This window comes from Pseudorca crassidens, chromosome X (genome assembly GCF_039906515.1).
Source record: "Pseudorca crassidens isolate mPseCra1 chromosome X, mPseCra1.hap1, whole genome shotgun sequence".
NCBI classification, from domain to species: Eukaryota; Metazoa; Chordata; class Mammalia; order Artiodactyla; family Delphinidae; genus Pseudorca; species Pseudorca crassidens.
Genome location: NC_090317.1, coordinates 53287315 through 53309087, shown reverse-complemented (window position 1 = coordinate 53309087; position 21773 = coordinate 53287315). Strand labels below are relative to the sequence as shown.

The 21773-nt window shown below is 35.4% G+C and overlaps 1 protein-coding gene across 2 annotated transcripts in view; it reads left to right on the top strand.

Moving 5' to 3' along the window:
• The window catches only part of PCDH11X (protocadherin 11 X-linked), a 747204-nt gene extending 728585 nt beyond the window's left edge, over nucleotides 1-18619 (top strand). For both annotated transcript variants that reach the window (XM_067722354.1, XM_067722353.1), the window contains one exon: nucleotides 13817-18619. In XM_067722354.1, the coding sequence (XP_067578455.1) occupies nucleotides 13817-14499 (683 nt within the window). In that variant the 3' untranslated portion in view covers nucleotides 14500-18619. The remainder of the gene's footprint in view (nucleotides 1-13816) is intronic.
• The last annotated feature ends 3154 nt before the right edge of the window (nucleotides 18620-21773 follow it).

Genomic DNA, 21773 nt, shown 5'->3' with positions numbered 1-21773 from the left:
TTTGTGCTTTACGAGGATAATATATTTCCCTAGGAAGAATATTTATTTCTTCAAAGTTAAATGTTATTAATAAGTTACAGAAGCCCTCAGAGAATGTTGTTTTAAGTGTAATTAATTTGAACTCCACTAATTCACAACGAATGTTATTCTGAACTTTCACTGAGCTAGTCTGTGCTTGACTTGTACTCTCTCTTTGGGAAATAGTTCATTAATTAAACGGTATCGATAGTATTAAGGGAGACTGTATAGCCCACTAAAAAAATATGCTTAAAAGAATATTTTAGTAGCATTCATTCAAATAGAACCTCTTAGAATATTAATTACACTTCTGTTTTTGTGCTTTTATTTATATTGTTTCTCTAGTAGTTGGTGGATTTTTATGCACTTAGAGATACAACAACGAAGTTTATTACAAAACTTGTTTTAATTAAAACTAGGATTTTCACCAAGGTATTCTGAATTCTGAGATTAAAAACATTTAGCTAAAAATGTGACTTTTTATAAATTTTACACACACGCACACACACGCACACACACACACCCACACACATTGTGAACAATCTCCTGTTTATCTAATTGGGTATAATTACATTTAGCAGGTTTGGATATATGTTTTCTGTTTGTTGTAGTTTGTGAATAGGCTTTTTTCAAGTCATGAATGTTACTAACTATAGCAATACCCATTACTTAAAGGACAAGACAGAGTTTTTTTAAGGACAAATAATATCAATGTTTCTGGTTATTTATTAAAACTCTACTACCAAATTGACAGAGTCTCTATTCAATTAGTATTTATGTGGTTTATCTACTATAAGCCAATTAGAGTTAAGTGAGAAAATAAAAAAGATGTTTTGGATTAGTGTCAAGGTGAATTATTGAGAAAAGTTCTAGAGATGTACTTAATTACCTATATTTTATAGTAAATATCATTTGAACAATAATATTACATTGTTCCATCACATATTTTGGAAGCACTTTATGTGAAGTATCGTCTGTCCATCTAAAATATTATGTGTCAGCTAGTTTCCAAATTCTTCAGAAAATCTGTCAAATTGTGAAAAACACTACAATATTTTATATGCATAATGAATTTTTTAAAAGCCCTTACCTTTTGGCTTTTTAATTTTTCTTCAATTCTGTATGTATTTGTTACTTAATTTCCCAAGTTTTCAAGAACTCTCTAATTTTGTTAGTCAAAATGTTAGTATTGAATTCAATTCTTAGCATGCTTTGTTTTATTCTCTATGGATGAAAGCTATCTAGTTGGAAATTATTGATTTCACTTGGTAAAGTTAATGCTTAACTAGAGACAGAGTGACAGCAAGTGAATTCAGAAGGTGGATGGTTCCTAATAAATTAGACTTTTAAAACTTGAAAGATGCTTGTTTAAATATATAGAAATAGATCTTTTGAGAAGGGGCAATATGAATGGCTGCCATTTAGCAACTAGAAGACAACAAATAGTGCTGGGAAAACTGGATATCCACTTGTAAAAGAATGAAGTTGCACCCTTACCATATACCGTATACAAAATTTAACTCAAAATGGATCAAAGGCTTAAATGTAAGAACTAAAACTATAAAAATCTTACAAGAAAAAATATGGGGAAAAAACTTTATGACATTGGATTTGGCAAGATTTCTTGGGTATGACACCAAAAACACAAGCAATAAAAAAAAATAGATAAGTTGGGCTGTATCAAAATTAAAATCCTTTGTACAACAAAGGATCTGGTCAACAGAATGAAAAGGAAACACACAGAATGGGAGAAAATATTTGCAAATCATATATCTGATATGGGACTTATATCCAGAATATAAAGAGAATTCTAACAACACCAAAACAAACACTCAACCAACCCAGTTTAAAAATGAGCAAAAAACTTGAAGACATTTCTCCAAATGCAGTATACAGATAGCCAATAAACACACGAAAAGATGCTGTTCATCACTAGTCATTAGGGAAGAGCTAATCAAAACCACAGTGAGATGCTACTTCACACATATTAGAATGGCAGTTATTAAAAACACAAACACACACAGAAAATAACAAGCTTCAAGGGGAATGTGGAGAAATTGGAATACTTGTGTATTGCTGGTGAGAATATAAAATGGTGCAGCTGCTATAGAAGATGTATGGTGATCCCACACAAAATTAAACATAGAATTACCATATAACCTAGTAATTTCATCCCTGGATATATACCCCAAACAACTGAAACGGGCTCAAATATATTTGTACACATGCATTGATAACAGCATTATTAAAATTATATATATATATAAAATTTATACATGTATATATATATATATATATACACACACACACATATATATATGACAATAACAGTATAAAAGGGGTGGGTAGGAGCAAAACTGAATTGGAGTAACAAAACAACATCATATGGTAACTCAAAATACACAGAAACAAGCAAACAAATGAAGAGAACCAGAAATGGCAAATAAGAATGTTAGTAAAAAATAATTGATAATTATTTATAAAACTTGCACTCCTATCCTTGTTTCAGCTTCATTAAAACAAATAATACATAAAGTAATAATTATAACAATATATTGAATTTTTACATACATATGTGTTATATATATGTATATATATATATGGCACAATAAAGAGGAGAGAAAATATAGATATATAGGAGTAATATTTCTATTTCTCACTGGAATTAATGTATAATAAATCTGAAGTAATTGTAATAAGCCCACACAATCTAAAGACCACTAAGAGAATGACATACACACACACGTGTGCACATATGCGTGCATAAATAAGTATACATATTTACATGTAACATTATATACACTATATATTATATATACATATGTAGTCAAAAATCATTAAAAGAATTACATTAAACTAGAAAGTATTCACCTAATGCAGAAGAAGCTGTAAAGGAGGAATAGAGGAACAGAAAAAGACATGAAATACATAGAAAACAAAAAGTAAAATGGTAGATATAAATGTACTATATCAATAAGACCATTGAAAATGAATTGATTAGAAACCCCAAACAAGGAAGAATTGTAACACTGAATTAAAAAAATCAAATCCAAATGTATGCCTACAGGATGCAGGTCTTAGTTTCAAAGATACAGATAGATTAATTATGAAATGATGGAAAAGTTATATCATGCACACAGAAATCATGATAGAGTGACTACACTAATATCAGACTTATTTAAATTAGAAAAACTTTAAAAATGTTACTAGAGATAAAGAGGGATATTTTTTCATGATAGAATGGTCAAATAATCAGGAAGATATAACAATTATAAACATATATGCATCTAAAAACAGTGCTCTAAAAATCATGAAGCAAAAACTGACATAATTGAAGGGAGAAATAGACAATTCAATAATAACAGTTGGAGATTTCAATATTCCACTTTCTATAATAGAAAGAATAACCATGTAAAAGACCACAGAGGAAATAGAAGAAGTGATCAGTACTCTAAGTAAATTAGACCTAACAGACATCTGCAGAACACTCCAGCCAATAAGAGCAGAATACATAGTCTCCTCAAGTGCACATGCAGCATTGTACAGGATAGACTATATGCTACGCTATAAAACAATTCTCAATAAATTGAAAGAAATGCATTCACACAGAATATATTCTCTGGACACAATGGAACGAAATTAGAAATAAAAGAAAGAAATTTGGAAAGTTAATATGTATGGGAAAATTAAACCACACACTCCTAGATAATCAATTGGTCAAAGAAGGAATCACAAGAGAAATTAGAAATTACTTTAATGGTGAAATACTCTGTTTTCCCCTAGTATCAGGAATAAGACATAGGATGTCCACTTTCATCACTGCTATTAAACATTATACTGGAGGTTTGAGCCAGAACAATTAGACTATATATATATATATATATATATATATATATATATATATATATATGGCATTCATACTGCAAAGAATGAAGCAAAACTATCTCTATATGCAGATGATATGATCTTGTATAGAGAAAATCCTACAAAATCCAATAAAAACCTATTAAAACTAATCAAGCTCAGCAGTGTTACAGGCTTTAAGAGCAATATATAAAAATCAAGTGTATTTCTATACTCTAGCAATAAATATTCCAAAAAAGAAATTAGGAAAACAATTCGATTTGCAATGGAATAAAATACTTAAGAGCAAATTCAACAAAAGAAGTGCAAAGTTTTTACTCTGAAAAATTTGAAATAACTATTGAAAGAAATTAAAGATATAAATAACTGAAAAGACATCCCATGTTCAAAGACAGGAAGATTTAATACTGTTAAAGTTCAATACTTCACAAAATGATCTTCAGATTCAAAACAATACTTAACAAAATTCAAACTGAATTTTTGCAGAAAGTTAGAAGAGGAATTGGAACTTTCATGTATTTCTGATGGCAATGTAAAATTGTGCAGCCAATTTGGAAAACAGTTTGGCACTTCTTCAAGTTAAACATAGAGTTGCCATATGACTCAGCAACTCCATACACAGGTACACTCCCAAGAGAAATGAATAACTGTGTCTACACAAAAACTTTTTTTGTTTGTTTGTTTTTCATTTTTTACATCTTTATTGGAGTATAATTGCTTTAAAATGGTGTGTCCGTTTCTGCTTTATAACAAAGTGAATCAGTTATACATACACATATGTTCCCATATCTCTTCCCTCTTGCATCTCCCTCCCTCACACCCTCCCTATCCCACCCCTCTAGGTGGTCACAAAGCACGGAGCTGATCTCCCTGTGCTATGCAGCTGCTTCCCACTAGCTATCTATTTTATGTTTGGTAGTGTATATATCTCCATGCTACTCTCGCGCTTTGTCACAGCTTACCCTTCCCCCTCCCCATATCCTCAAGTCCGTTGTCTAGTAGGTCTGTGTCTTTATTCCTGTCTTACCCCTAGGTTCTTCATGACATTATTTTTTCTTAAATTCCATATATATGTGTAAGAATACGGTATTTGTCTTTCTCTTTCTGACATACTTCACTCTGTATGACAGACTCTAGGTCCATCAAACTCATTACAAATAGCTCAATTTCGTTTCTTTTTATGTCTTAGTAATATTCCATTGTATATATGTGCCACATCTTCTTTATACATTCATCCAATGATGGACACTTAGGTGGTTTCCATCTCTGGGCTATTGTAAATAGAGCTGCAATGAACATTTTGGTACATGACTCTTTTTGAATTATGGATTTCTCAGGGTATATGCCCAGTAGTGGGATAGCTGGGTCATATGGTAGTTCTATTTGTAGTTTTTAAGGAACCTCCATACTGTTCTCCATAGTGGCTGTACCAATTCACATTCCCACCAGCAGTGCAAGAGTGTTCCCTTTTCTCCACACCCTCTCCAGCATTTATGGTTTTTGATTTTCTGATGATGGCCATTCTGACTGGTGGGAGATGATATCTCACTGTAGTTTTGATTTGCATTTCTCTAATGATTAATGAGGTTCAGCATTCTTACATGTGTTTGTTGGCAGTCTGTATATATTCTTTGGAGAAATGTCTATTTAGGTCTTCTGCTTATTTTTGGATTGGGATGTTTGGTTTTTTGTTCTTCATCTGCATGAGCTGCTTGTAAATTTTGAAGATTAATCCTTTGTCCGTTGCTTCATTTGCAAATATTTTCTCCCATTCTGAGGATTGTCTTTTGGTCTTGTTTATGGTTTTCTTTGCTCTGTAAAAGCTTTGAAGTTTCATTAGGTCCCATTTGTTTATTTTTGTTTTTATTTCCATTTCTCTAGGAGGTGGGTCAAAAAAGGACCTTGACTGTGATTTATGTCATAGAGTGTTCTGCCTATGTTTTCCTCTAAGAGTTTGATAGTTTCTGGCCTTACATTTAGGTCTTTAATCCATTTTGAGCTTATTTTTGTGTATGGTGTTAGGGAGTGATCTAAACTCATACTATTACATGCACCTGTCCAGTTTTCCCAGCACCACTTATTGAAGAGGCTGTCCTTTCTTCACTGTACATTCCTGCCTCCTTTTTCAAAGATAAGGTGACCATGTGCACACGGGTTAATCTCTGGGCTTTCTTTCCTGTTCCATTGATCTATCTTTCTGCTTCTATGCCAGTACCATACTGTCTTGATTACTGTAGCTTTGTAGCGTAGTCTGAAGTCACAGAGCCTGATTCCTCCAGCTCCGTTTTTTGATCTCAAGATTGCTTTGGCTCTTTAGGGTCTTTTGTGTTTCTATACAAATTGTGAATTTTTTTGTTCTAGTTCTGTGAAAAATGCTAGTGGTCGTTTCATAGGGATTGCATTGAATCTGTAGATAGCTTTGGGTAGTAGAGTCATTTTCACAATGTTGATTTTTCCAATCCAAGGACATGGTATATCTCTCCATCTATTTGTATCATCTTTAATTTCTTTCATCAGTGTCTTATAATTTTCTGCATACAGGTCTTTTGTCTCCTTACGTAGGTTTATTCCTAGATATTTTATTCTTTGTGTGGCAATGGTAAATGGGAGTGTTTTCTTGATTTCACTTTCAGATTTTTCATCATTAGTGTATAGGAATACCAGAGATTTCTGTGCATTAATTTTGTATCCTGCTACTTTACCAAATTCATGATTAGCTCTAGTAGTTTTCTGGTAGCATCTTTAGGATTCTCTATGTATAGTATCATGTCAGCTGCAAAGAGTGACAGCTTTACTTCTTCTTTTCTGATTTGGATTCCTTTTATTTCCTTTTCTTCTCTGATTGCTGTGGCTAAAACTTCCAAAACTATGTTGAAAAAGAGAGGTGAGAGTGGGCAACCTTGTCTTGTTCCTGATCTTAGTGGAAATGCTTTCAGTTTTTCACCATTGAGGACAATGTTGGCTGTGGGTTTGTCATATATGGCCTTTATTATGTTGAGGAAAGTTCCCTCTATGCCTATTTTCTGGTGGGTTTTTATCATAAATGGGTGTTGAATTTTGTAAAAAGTTTTCTCTGCATCTATTGAGATGGTCCTATGGTTTTTCTCCTTCAATTTCTTAATATGGTATATCACCCTGATTGATTTGCATCTATTGAAGAATCCTTGTATTCCAGGAATAAACCCCACTTGATCATGGTGTATTATCCTCTTAATGTGCTGTTGGATTCTGTTTGCTAGTATTTTGTTGAGGAAATTTGCATCTGTGTTCATCAGTGATATTGACCTGTAGTTTTCTTTCTTTGTGACATCCTTGTCTGGTTTTGGTATCAGGGTGATGGTGGCCTCGTAGAATGGGTTTGGGAGTGTTCTTCCCTCTGCTATATTTTGGAAGAGTTTGAGAAGGACAGGTGTAGCTCTTCTCTAAATGTTTGATAGAATTCTCCTGTCGAGCCATCTGGTCCTGGGCTTTTGTTTGTTGGAAGATTTTTAACCAGAGTTACAATTTCAGTGCTTGTGATTGGTCTGTTTATATTTTCTATTTCTTCCTGATTCAGTCTTGGCAGGTTGTGCTCTTCTAAGAATTTGTCCATTTCTTCCAGGTTTTCCATTTTATTGGCAGAGTTGCTTGTAGTAATCTCTCATGATCTTTTGTATTTCTGCAGTGTCAGTTGTTACTTCTCCTTTTTCATTTCTAATTCAATTGATTTGAGCCTTCTCCCTTTTTTTCTTGCTGAGTCTGGCTAATGGTTCATCAATTTTGTTTATCTTCTCAAAAAACAAGCTTTTAGTTTTATTGATCTTTGCTGTTGTTTCCTTCATTTCTTTTTCATTAATTTCTGATCTGATTTTAATGATTTCTTTCCCTCTGCTAACTTTGGGAGTTTTTTGTTCTTCTTTCTCTAATTGCTTTAGGTGCAAGGTTAGGTTGTTTATTTGAGATATTTCCTTTTTCTTAAGGTAGGATTGTATTGCTATAAAGTTCCCTCTGAGAACTGATTTTTCTGCATCCCATAGGTTTTGGGTCGTCGTGTCTCCATTGTCATTTGTTTCTAGTTTTTTTTTTTTTATTTCCTCTTTGATTTCTTCAGTGATCACTTCATTATTAAGTAGTGTATTGTTGAGCCTCCATGTGTTTGTATTTTTTACAGATCTCTTCCTGTAATTGATATCTAGTCTCTAGCATTGTGGTCAGAAAAGATACTCGATACAATTTCTATTTTCTTAAATTTACCAAGGCTTGATTTGTAACCCAAGGTATGATCTATCCTGGAGAATGTTTCATGGGCACTTGAGAAAAATGTGTATTCTGTTGTTTTTGAACAGAATGTCCTATAAATATCAATTAAGTCCATCTTGTTTAATGTATCATTTAAAGCTTGTGTTTCCTTATTTATTTTCATTTTGGATGATCTGTCCATGGGTGATAGTGGGGTGTTACAGTCCCCTACAATGAATGTGTTACTGTTGATTTCCCCTTTTATGGCTGTCAGTATTTGCCTTATGCATTGAGGTGCACCTATGTTGGGTGCATAAATATTTAAAATTGTTATATCATATTCTTGGATTGATCCCTTCATCATTATGTAGTGTCCTTCATCATTATGTAGTGTCCTTCTTTGCCTCTTCTAATAGTCTTTATTTTAAAGTCTATTTTGTCTGATATGAGAATTGCTACTCCAACTTTCTTTTGGTTTCCATTTGCATGGAATATCTTTTTCCATCCCCTTACTTTCAGTCTGTATGTGTCTCTAGGTCTGAAGTTCGTTTCTTGTAGACAGCATATATATGGGTCTTGCTTTTGTATCCATTGTGAGAATCTGTGTCTTTTGGTGGGAGCATTTAGTCCGTTTACATTTAAGGTAATTTTCGATATATATGTTCCTATTCCCATTTTGTTAATTGTTTTGGGTTCATTATTGTAGGTCTTTTCCTTCTCTTGTGTTTCTTGCCTAAAGAAGTTCCTTTGGCATTTGTTGTAAAGCTGGTTTGGTGGTGCAGAACTCTCTCTGCTTTTGCTTGTCTGTAAAGGTTTTAATTTTTCCATCAAATCTGAATGAGATCCTTGCTGGGTAGAGTAATCTTGGATGCAGGTTTTTCTCCTTCATCACTTTAAATATGTCTTCCCAGTCCCTGCTGGCTTGTAGAGTTTCTGCTGATGGATCAACTGTTAACCTTATGGGGATTCCCTTCTGTATTATTTGTTGTTTTTCCCTTGCTGCTTTTAATATGTTTTCTTTGTATTTAATTTTTGACTGTTTGATTAATATGTGTCTTGGCATATTTCTCCTTGCATTTATCCTGTATGGGACTCTCTGTGCTTCCTGGACTGGATTAACTATTTCCTTTCCCAAATTAGGGATGTTTTCAACTATAATCTCTTCAACTATTTTCTCAGTCCCTTTCTTTTTCTCTTCTTCTTCTGGAATCCCTATAATTCGAATGTTGGTGCGATTAATGTTGTCCCAGAGGTCTCTGAGACTGTTCTCAGTTCTTTTCATTCTTTTTTCTTTATTCTGCTCTGCAGTCATTATTTCCACTATTTTATCTTCCAGGTCACTTATCCGTTCTTCTGCCTCAGTTATTCTGTTATTGATCCCATCTAGAGTATTTTTCATTTCATGTATTGTGTTGTTCATTGTTGTTTGTTTCATCTTTAGTTCTTCTAGGTCCTTGTTAAATGTTTCTTGCATTTTGTCTATTCTATTTTCAAGATTTTGGATCATCTTTACTATCATTATTCTGAATTGTTTTTCAGGTAGACTGCCTATTTCATCTTATTTGTTAGGTCTTTTGGGTTTTTATCTTGCTCCTTCATCTGCTGTGTGTTTTTCTGTCTTCTCATTTTGCTTATCTTACTGTGTTTGGGGTCTCCTTTTTGCAGGCTGCAGGTTCATAGTACCCATGGTGTTTGGTGTCTGTCCCCAGTGGCTAAGGTTGGTTCAGTGGGTTGTGCAGGCTTCCTGGTGGAGGAGACTAGTGCCTGTGTTCTGGTGGATGAGGTGGATCTTGTCTTTCTGGTGGGCAGGTCCACGTCTGGTGGTGTGTTTTGGTGTGTTTCTGGACTTATTATTTTAGGCAGCCTCTCTGCTAATGGGTGGGGTTTTGTTCCTTTCTTGCTAGTTGTTTGGCATATGGTGTCCAGCACTGTAGCTTGCTGGTCATTGAGTGAAGCTGGGTGCTTGTGTTGAGATGGAGATCTCTGGGAGATTTTCTCTGTTTGATATTATGTGGAGCTGGGCAGTCTCTTGTGGACCAGTGTCCTGAAGTTGGCTCTCCCACCTCAGAGGCACAGCACTCACTCCTCGCTTTAGCACCAAGAGCCTTTCATCCACACAGCTCAGAATAAAAGGGAGACAATGTAGAAAGGAAAGAAAGAAAGAAAGAAAGAAAGAAAGAAAGAAAGAAAGAAAGAAAGAAAGAAAGAAAGAAAGAAAGAAGAAAGAAAGAAAGAAAGAAGGAAGGAAAGGAAGAAAGGAAGAAAGGAAGAAAGAAGGAAAGGAAGAAAGAAAGAAAGGAAGGAAGAAAGAAGGGAGGGAGGTAGGGAGGGAGGTAGGGAGGAAGGAAGAAAGGAAGGATGGAAACAGGGAAGGAAGGAAAGAAAGGAAGGAAGAAAGAAAGAAGAGAAAATAAAATAAAGTAAGATAAAATAAAATAAAGTTATTAAAATAAAAAAATAATTATTAAGAAAAAAATTTTTTTAAAGAAAGAAAGAAAAAAAAACTGACAGAACCCTAGGACAAATGGTGGGAGCAAAGCTATACAGAAAGAATCTCACACAGAAGCATACACATACTCACTCACGAAAAGAGGAAAACGGAAAAAATAATAAATCTTGCTCTCAAAGTCCACCTCCTCAATTTGGGATGATTTGTTGTCTATTCATGTCTTCCACAGATGCAGGGTACATCAAGTTGATTGTGGAGTTTTAATCCGCTGCTTCTGAGGCTGCTGGGAGAGATTTCTCTTTCTCTTCTTTGTTCTCACAGCTCCCAGGGCTCAGCTTTGGATTTGGCCCTGCCTCTTCGCGTCGGTCGCCGGAGGGTGTCTGTTCTTCACTCAGACAGGACGGGATTAAAGGAACAGCTGCTTCGGGGACTCAGGCAGGGTGGGAGGGAGGGCTACGGAGTGCAGGGCAAGCCTGCGGTAGCAGAGGACAGCATGACGTTGCACCAGCCTGAGGTGCACCGTGCGTTCTCCTGGGGGACTTGTTCCTGGATCCCAGGACCCTGGCAGTGGCGATCTGCACAGGCTCCTCAGAAAGGGGCTGTGGTTAGTGACCTGTGATCACACACAGGCTTCTTGGTGGAGGCCTCAGCAGCCTTATCGTCTCATGCCCGTCTCTGTGGTCCGTGCTTTTAGCCGCAGCTCGCGCCCGTCTCTGGAGCTCCTTTAAGCAGCGCTCTTAATCCCCTCTCCTCACGCACCAGGAAACAAAGAGGGAAGAAAAAGTCTCTTGCCTCTTCGGCAGGTCCAGACTTTTCCCTGGACTCCCTCCCGGCTCGCCATGGTGCACTAACCCCCTGCAGGCTGTGTTCACGCTGCCAACCGCAGTCCTCTCCCTGAGCTCCGACTGAAGCCCGAGCCTCAGCTCCCAGCTCCGCCCACCCTGGTGGGTGAGTAGACAAGCCTCTCGCGATTGTGAGTGCCGGGCGGCACTGATCCTCTGTGCAGGAATCTCTCCGCTTTGACCCCCGCACCCCTGTTGCTGCGCTGTCCTCCACAGAGAAGAGCTTCCCCCTCCGCCACCCACAGTCTCCACCCGTTAAGGGGCTTCTAGTGTGTGGAAACATTTTCTCCTTCACGGCTCCCTCCCACTGGTGCAGGTCCCATCCCTATCCTTTTGTATCTGTTTATTCTTTTGCCCTACCCAGGTACCTGGGAAATTTCTTGCCTTTTGGGAGGTATCAAGTCTTCTGCCAGTGTTCAGTAGGTGTTCTGTAGGAGTTGTTCCACGTGTAGATGTATTTCTGGTGTATCTGTGGGGAGGAAGGTGATCTCCACGTCTTACTCTTCTGCCATCTTCCCCTCCCTCAAAACTTTTATACAGTGTTGATAAAGCATTACTCATGATAACCAAAAAGTAAAAACAACCCAAATGTCCATCAACTGATGAATGAATAAATAAAATGTGGTATAATCATACAAAGTGTAATCTTGAGCAATAAAAAATATAACTGAAGCGCTGATACATGCTACAACGTGGGTGAACATTAAAAACATTATGCTAAATGAAACAGGCCAGTCACAAAAGACTTCATTTAAAGGATTCCACTCATATTACATGCCTAGAATAGGCAAATCTATCGAAGAAAAAGGTACATTAATGGTCACTTAGGGCTGTGGATTTTGGGGGGAAGTGGCCAGTGACTGCTAATGGATACCAGGTTTCTTTTGGGACTGATAAGGATGTCCCAAAATTGATTGTGGTGATAGTTGCACAACTATGTGAATATACTAAAAACCATTGAATTATTCACTTTAAATGAGTGAACTTTATGGCATGTGAATTATATCTCAATAAAGCTGTTAAAAAAGGAATTTCTATAAATCATATATTTCAGTGAAAATGACTTGGTATGTTTCCTCATCATAAAGAGGCAAATAACTCAATGTTGAAATTATGATATATTCTTGTGTTGTAAAATTTAAAGCTGCCAGATCAGTTGCTTTTCTGATGGTGAGGAAATTAAATTTTGTTTTAAAGTATAGTTGTATGTATGTTCATATATTTCCATGCATGCTTTTATGATTTAATGTCACCCGAAATATATAACACTCTACCTTTCCAAATACTTCCCAAATATAATTGTGCAAAAATATAGAATATTTTAAATGTTAATCTCATAGGGACATTTTTAAAGTGCCTTCTAAATGAAGAAAAGTAAATGGTTATCTAATGGGGAAAATTAGCCTTATTAATGAGAATCACTTCTGATATATACTATTCTTTGGCTTTAAGTGTGATAGTATAATGCGAGTACCTGGACTCTATATCCTGTTGAGGACTTATAGGAACGTGAATTCTATTTTTAACTTTTAGGATTGTTATGTCTTCTTAGAGAAATGACCTTTTTTTTAAAAAAAAGTCATGATGTAATATCCTTCACCATCGCTAGTAGCATTCTTTGCTTTAAAGTCAACTTTTACATTGATATAGCTACTCTATCTTTACTTGGCTAGTCTTTGTATGGTATACTTATTGATATTTCATACCTATGGAAATTTGAAAATGTTACAGAAATCTTATAAAGGAGTTTTCAAAAGTATTGTAGTTTAGAGCTAAGTATTTTGGATCTGTAATTAATTATGTTGCTAAACTGATTTGCCATGATTTCAGAAAATGAGGAATACAGAAATCAATTGTCTTTAAGATAATTACAGCTATATTTCATTCTGGAAACTAAAAGACATATCTTAGAGTTCAATAAGCTATGTTTCCAAATTAACCTAATTGATTCTTAGATTTATTCTCAGATTAATTAATTAGATTCTTAACCAAACCGTTAGCTATAATTGGTTAGTTAATTACATGTTTCTGTGACTGGTTTTTCCATTTACCATTCTGTGACTGGTTTCACTCATGTCGTCTCTTTGTGTTAGGACCATATTTCAACTGACTTGTGTGTAGAGATCAATGACCACAGCTTCCATTCCCAGTCACAAACATAATTTAAAATATCTACATTTGGGAGACTAAACCAAAGTATCCTAATTATAGAAATGAAATGCCATCCTCCCACTCCTGGCTATTTATGTTACTGTAAGAATTATTTCTTGACAAATCAAGTACCAATCGTGAAAATATTAGAAGTCTCTGATGCATTTATATACAGATTATTAAATGTTCCTGTAACAATATGATTTATTTTAAGTAGCTATTAAACATATGCCTTTGAAACATAAATTTTATTATTTGTTTCCCACCCTAACAGCTGCAGAAATAACTGTTCAACCAACCTTGGAAGAGGCCTCTGACAACTGCACTCAAGAATGTCTCATCTTGGGTCACTCTGATGCCTGCTGGATGCCAGCTTCTCTGACCCATTCCAGCCCTTTACAGGCACAGACCTCTGCTCTGTGCCACAGCCCACCCCTGACGCAGACCACTCTTCGCCGGCGCAACCCTCCAGTGACACAGACCGTTGTGCTCTGCCACAGTCCGCCGGTGACCCAGGCTATTGCACTGTGCCACAGCCCTCCACCAGCACAGACCTCCACTCTGCACCACAGCCCACCTCTAGCACAGGCTACTGCTCTTCGCCACAGCCCTTCACCAGCACAGGCCTCTGCCCTCCGCTACAGCCCTCCCCTGGCACAGGCTGCCACAATCCACTGCAGCCCTCCTCTGCCACAGGCTGCTGCCCTCCATTGTAGCCCCGCACAACCACCAATGGGTCTGAAGCAAGGTTGGGGGCAAAGTGCTGGCCCTGATGGACTACTTTCTCTTGATCAGGGAGCACAAGGTAGTACAAGATCTCAGTTTTACGCCATGTCTGAAAGACTTCATCCTAGTGATGATTCAATTAAAGTCATTCCCTTGAAAACCTTCACTCCAGGGCAGCAGGCCAGACCCTCTAGGGGTGATTCTCCCACTATGGAAGAACATCCTTTATAAAACTAAAACAGCTACTTCACATTTTCCAACAGGATGTATATAATCAAAGTTTAAGATCCAATTTCAATGAATACTTCAAATTATTAGATTTGTAAATAGCTATGTAAATAGAAACCAATACCAGAATCAAGTCTAGAGCTAGACCCTTAGTCAAAAGTTAAAAATAAATTTACAATTTGATTAATTCAGAATGTGTATTTAAAAATAAAAGAAATTGAAAAAAAAGTTGCACCCTTTTGTACAGAAAGGCTTATCATGGCATATATTAATATATAGTATATATTATTTCTGGTGCACTGTATTTTTTCATTTATTTTTACCAACATGTGCAATATTACTGATTTTTTTCCATTCTGTTTTTTGTGGACCCAGTACATAGCTAATGGAAAACTAACAAATATCTGATTTTCCAAGAGTACGTTTATTCTATCTAAACTTTTGTTTAGACTGTTAGAAGGTTTAAGTACGGTGACATTTTTGTTTGTCTTTTTGTTTGATATTTGTTGTTGTCTCCACTTTTTTGTTATTAGTTTTTCTGCAAAAATGACCAATAGGGGGTGGAGATATCTCTTATATTTTTTGTTTCTGTCTGTTTTTTATGTTTTCTACCTTTATTTTAAGAATATATTGTTGATATAATTTGTATATACATTTTCAGTAAAGAACTTATAAAAACTGTACAGATTTACGTCTATAACCTATTTCTCTACTCTTTAGTAGAGTTCGAGACACTGAAGTGCAATAACTGTGCCCAAATTAGGCAATTATTTGCTAAAAAGGGCCTCTTTCTTTTTGTGTTAAATTTATCTTTGTAGTTTAGTGTAAAGTGCATCAGAAATCATGTTGTATCTGTCATTTTAAGCCTATATTCCATTATTAATTGGGTCTTTATCTTCTGAAATTTGTATATAACAGCTTAGAAAATCATAAAGAAGGTGGATGTATTCAACTCCTAATTAAAATAAACATAACTGTAGATAAAACCACATACTAAACCTATAAGACTAAGGGATTTTTGTCATTCTAGTTCAACCTACTGAAGAAAACCACTGATAACAAGATGAAAGTCAGGAAGGAACTTTTCAAGAGACATAATTATAAATCTACATCAAATGTGTTACAGTATAGAATTTTAAGGAGATGTGCAGAGGGAGAAATGGGGTTCATGACTACCTCTTGGGGTTGAAAAGAAATACCCCAATAACACACACACACAAAAAAATAAACCAACAAAATCTCATATATGAAACAATATATGTCATTCTAAGCAAAGAATACATGAGTATTCCTAGGGAACATTAGTTTCCTTCTGTTGTCTGTTCTTTATTTTATTTTTTGTCCTCTTAACTGTCCGTGGTCTTCTATGTGCACATTTGATCAATTTACCGAAACACCATCAACTTAATTTTCATCCATAGCAAAACTGAAAATATTTATTTCAGTATTACGCTAAACCAAGAGACAATTGATGTTTTAGTTGTGGTGTGTGGGGGGGGAGTGAATATTTCTTCTTGCTTAAATTAGATGTAGACTTTGTAATGTGTAACTTGAAGATATGTAATTTATGATTAAACTGTGTGTAAATGTTGTATTATAAACTGTGGTAAATGTATAGTTTCATTGGTGAAAGTTTCCATTGAATGTTGAGAAAGCTTCTCTTCATGTGCCCAGCAGGTTACGTAGCATTTTGAGAATATATTGTTCCCATTATGAAGCTCTTTAAATCATATCTGATTTGGTGTGTAGAACTTCTTAACTTTTAACTACTAGAGTTTAATTACTGAAATTTCAAATTAGTTAGTATTACTGATTTTTTTCCCTCATTTGTGTTTGTTATATTCAAAGGGATTTGGAGCATCCTGGTATTCCAGATGCAGGTGAGTCCTGAAGGACTGATGATGTTTGAAAGTGAAGATATTGAAATATGATGACGTATATGTGTTGGTATTCTTGTTGCTATGGTTAATGAAGATTTTATACCTGGGGAAGATAAAGAAACCTAGAATGACAAAATCGGTGCTTCCAGTAGATTTTAGAATGCTTTTGCCTCTAAAGCTTGCAAAGATAATGTGCTATTTTTTTTCTTTTTTTAGTTATTTCTACATTTTCTTCTCCACATTATTAGTTAAGATCTACACACACAAAAAGAAATAAATGAAAAAGAGATAAAAAGGAGAAACTGAAAGACAAATAATGTCAGTAGTATGAATAGTTATTATCTATGTTAATGAAAATCAGAATAGAAATCAATGTTAGATATTTGGGATTTTTTTTCTGATAGTGTGATTTATTGAGTTATATGGGTGGCTCTTAAATCCTCATGTAAAATTTGTGAAGTTTTGATACCTTTCCTAGAGATATAGGAATGAACAAATATGCTTTTATTGTCCTTTCTAACTCTGATTATACAGTCAGACTTAGATTGTGTTTAGAATATTAAATGACTGGGCACCCTCTTCTGTGTTTGTACCAGAGAGGCTTTGAATGGAAGCAGGCTCAAAGTAGCCAAAGAGGCAAGGGGTGTGAGCCCAGTTATGCTCCCCTATGCATTCTCTTCCTAAGCTTCCACTGGGTCTGGACTTGGCAACCTGTAACGTCCAAGGTTTCAGATCTGATGAGATCTTTCTCATCACATTGCAAATTCTTTCTTTGAGTGGATGGACAGAGCTGTAGGTTGACAAAACTCACAGATGGCTTTTTTAATGTGCAAAAATTTAGTCCTGGAACTCCAATAAGTCTTATTTTACCATCAACCAAAAATATTTCCCTTGAAAAAAGTAAGATTTGATTTAGTTGGAAATAAGAACTTATAACTGAATGACAAGGATGGTAATAATATGTTTAGTCAGACTGGTTGTTCTATTTTGTGTCCATGTTCAGTTACATGTGATCATTAATTTACTAGTTATAATGTTAATATACCACATTTGTAAATATGTATTCAAACACTGTGTATCTTATATGCTAAGTGCATACATATTTTTTCCTTGAACTTTATCTTCAAGTTTTAGCTAATACTGTGTCAGTGTACTAAAAACAAACTTACATATGGTACAAACAATGTAATACATTTAGAAGGTACATTTTGTGTAGTCTCATCTAATTATTTAACATTTTATTTTTGGTAATGTAAATTTGGTTAGAAAAAAAAAGGTTGCTAAATGATTAGTGCTATTGTGTACTGGTGACAGTTATGAAGAGCCTCTGCCTTCTCAAACCAATATTTGTCACACACTTTCATTAAAGTCATGGGAAAATTAAGTTTTACTCACATGTATATTTCAACATTAGTTTTTTGTTGTTTATATTAAGTCTGAATGTGCGTATATCTCCTAATCCACATTTGTGAACACCTATTTGTTTAATCTTTTCTCTTTTTATATTCTTCTGATGTATATTTTCCACTATAGTTATCATTTCCTGTCTTTCCTCTTTCATATTTTTTCCAAACCAAATTTATGGTTATATATAGATGAACTTTTTCTCACAATCATTAGACTATTTTGCCTATTTCCAACTGGTACAATTGCCCTGGAAAACATGGGAGAAAGAGAAGCTGAACTATATTTGGACAGGAAACTTTTTACATTAACATGCCAATTATCACACCAGAGCAATTTTATGCAGAGGCCTTAAAATATTCATTCATAGTAGCTTTCTTACACTAACCATCCATATGCTTTCAGTAAATATGATTTTTAAAAGCAGTACAAGTTGACATCAGTAAAAGTAGTAAAATGAAAAGGCCACTCAGAAAAATGTGTGTGCACAAATGAAAACAAAAATAATGAAGGCAATTGTTTAGTGATTGTCTGTGATACTTTTACAAATAAAATGTGTGAAATTTATGCTATCCCTGCTTAAAATACTTGGAATTTTATGAAATATGTATTTATGTTTGTATTTCGAGAAGATTCCTCCTCTGTGACATCATACAGCATCTGAAAGTGAACAGTATCCCAAAGCAGCTCTAGCCATACTTTGGAAGTGAGACGGTTGGATATTGTATGGCCCAGGATGGCAGTATGTAGTCCAGTGGCAAATGTGTATTAATTGTTCAATATCAGATTCTGTATTGCATGCTTTCTTATTCATTAATATAGGTATTAATAAAGCTCTGAGAAATGAAGATACATATTCATTGTGTGTGTTTATTAATTCAAAAGTCAAAGGTTTTATTTTATTTTAAATAGTTTTCTAAATCTATCTAGAGTAAAATACACCTTTTGGTGGAACATTTTGATGAGTTAGCTTACTTTTTTGTTTGCTCAGTCCCTTCAATATAGTTCTTTGAAATGCACATCTTTTCACCCACTTTTCAAAGTTGGTAAGCAATATTGTAGTCTTTTAGAACACTTATTTTGAATCTTACAAGACAAACTTGAGATATTTATTTATTTCAGAATAGGCCTATTGTCTCATTTAATGTAAAAGCCACCTAAGGATTTCCCTACACAACCCTTGAGGATCCAAGTGAAATAAGATGCTGGAGAATGTTGATAATATTTGTGGAACAAAATAACTTCACTCCTGGCTTCACTTTGGCTAAATGGAGAGAATTCCAGTACTTTGAAACCTCTCAGGCTACACAGGATCAGTAAATATTCCATTGCACTTGGTATTTTTATCAGTCCTGAAGTTTGATTAAGAGTTATAGAGCAATAATCTAGAGCTTTTTGTCTTCTTTCTTTTCTCACCCATTTTTCTGTAATTGTGATATTAATGTACTCATTCTTACCAAAGGTTGGCTGATGAAGGAATTAAAAACAAAAAATTAAATCAAGCAAATATTTAATTTCTGGCAAAAGGAGATTGGAGATTTAGAAGAAGTATAACATATGTGTAGGTTAATTTGTGTTATTTCTCAGCTTGACTCCAGCCATTTGGGAAAAAACACAAGCTGTAGTGAGTAATATGTAGATTAGGAATTACCAGATTAGAGATAGACATTATCATAATAACCTTGGCAAGAACTCTAAAAACCTGAAAAAGTGAATACACACTGTGTGAATGGGGGAAAAGTGCCCTACTGGAAAAGAATGTTGAAAATTTATATTTCAACAAGTGGAAAAATTAGTGAGCTAATATTTAGTTTGATTAAAACCATTATTGGGGATTCCTTGGTGGCACAGTGGTTGAGATTCCGCCTGCCGATGCAGGGGAAACAGGTTCGTGCCCCAGTCCAGGAAGATCCCACATGCCGCAGAGCGGCTGGGCCCGTGTGCCATGGCCGCTGAGCCTGCGCATCCAGAGCCTGTGCTCTGCAACGGGAGAGGCCACAACAGTGAGAGGCCTGTGTACCGCAAAAAAAAAAAAAAAGACATTATTGAACTTGCTGCTTTCATTGCTAGAACTGGTCACAGTGATTGATAAAATAAATTGTTAATGGTGTAATGGAAATGGCTTCAAACAAAGCAAAAGAAAACAAAACACAACTGTGAAGCAGGCAAGTAGGTACAGTATTTAATTTCTGTAAGTTGGGTTACAAATTCAATAGCCATTTCAAGTATCTGAGAATCTACAGCTGCATAAAAACAATAGAAATTTAACTTGTACGCAGGCTTAATTCCTTTATTGTCTATCAAAGTGTTCTAAAGTTAATTGGGGAAAACAAAAGTAAAAGACAAAAATAAAGAAAACCATAAATGGAAGCTTAATCCTGTCAACAATTTAAGTATATCAGGGATCTATTCATTGTACATTTTCTTCATAAACAGTTTTGAAGAGTTTTATATTTACAGAAAAATTGCAAAGATGATACAGCTCCCAAATACTCATCTCCCAGTTTCTCATGTTATTAACATAGCTAACATGGCATATTTGTTACAATTAATGTGCCAATATTGGTACATTATTATCAACTAAAGTCCATAGTTTATTCAGTTTTCCTAAATTTTCTGCTACTGTCCTTTTTCCATTCCAGGATCCCATCCAGAATTATACATTGCATTAAGTAGTCATGTCTCTTTAAGCTCCTCTAGACTGTGACAATTTTCCTGACTTTCCTTGTTAATGATGACCTTGACAGTTTTGAATACTGGTGTGGTATTCTGTAGAATGTCCCTCAGTTGGGATTTATCTGGTGTTTTTTTCTTGATTAGACTGGGGCTATATGTTTTTGAGTGGAAGACCATAGAGGCAAAGTGCCTGTTTCATCACATTTTATGAATTGTACATGATAGTACATTATTTAACTTATACAGTTAGTGTTTTGCATCATCTCACTTTCTGCTTAGGTTTCACTCTTCACCATTGAATCAGAGACCCACAATTTTTCAAGTGTTTGGTGCACGGAGGCTCAGGATATCCCGACAACATTCCTTCCATGCTCTTGAAGTCCATGGGATAATTTAAGATATGCTCTTTCCCAAATTACCACTTTTCACAAAGATTACTATCGTAACATTTCATTTTAATTTTTCATTGTCTAATGGGGCAATTTTAACTAAAGTATTAATAGAAAATAATAAGTAACTGTGTTCCCCTTCCCACAGTTACTAAATAGTAAATGAGTGCTGTGGTGATATTCCACTAATGATGAAAATTTCAGGAATCATGTCTATGATATTGTGATTTGTAATAAGAAATACATATATATTTGTATCTGTCCCTGGTTCCTGCCACAGAGATCCTAAAACCCTTGTGAATTCTTAAGTGATAAGAGCAGTAAGAACATCTTTTGTTTCAGTATTTGGCCTCTGACCCTGGTTCCTGACACAGAGCTCCTGAAACCCTTGTAATTTCCTGAGTGGTAAGATTGTCTTTTGTTCTAATGAGGCAACTCTGAGTGGACTCCTGGATGAGAGCTGGTCATCTAAAAGACCAAGCCATGATTAGAAGCTTGAAATTTTCAGCCTCGCCCTTGCCCCCATTCTCTTGAGAAGAGAAAAGGGTTGTAAATGGAGTTAATAATCAACCATGGCTATGTGATGAAGCCTCCATAGAAACTCAAACATGACCAGGTTGGTGAACATGTGGAGGTGCTGGGAGAGTGGTGTGCCTGGAAAGGGCATGGAAGCTCTGCACTCCTTCCCACATATCTTGCCCTATGCATCTCTTCCAAAGGGATGTTCAGTGTATCCTTTATCATACCCTTTAATAAACTGGTAAAGGTAAGTAAACATGTCACTGAGTTCTGTGAGCTGCTCTAGCAAATTAATGGAACCTAAGGGAGGAATCTCCAATCTGTAACTGGTCAGTGGGAAGCACAGGTAACACTCTGTGCTTACTACTGGTGTCTAAAGTTGGGGGTGGGGACAGTCTTGTAGGACTGA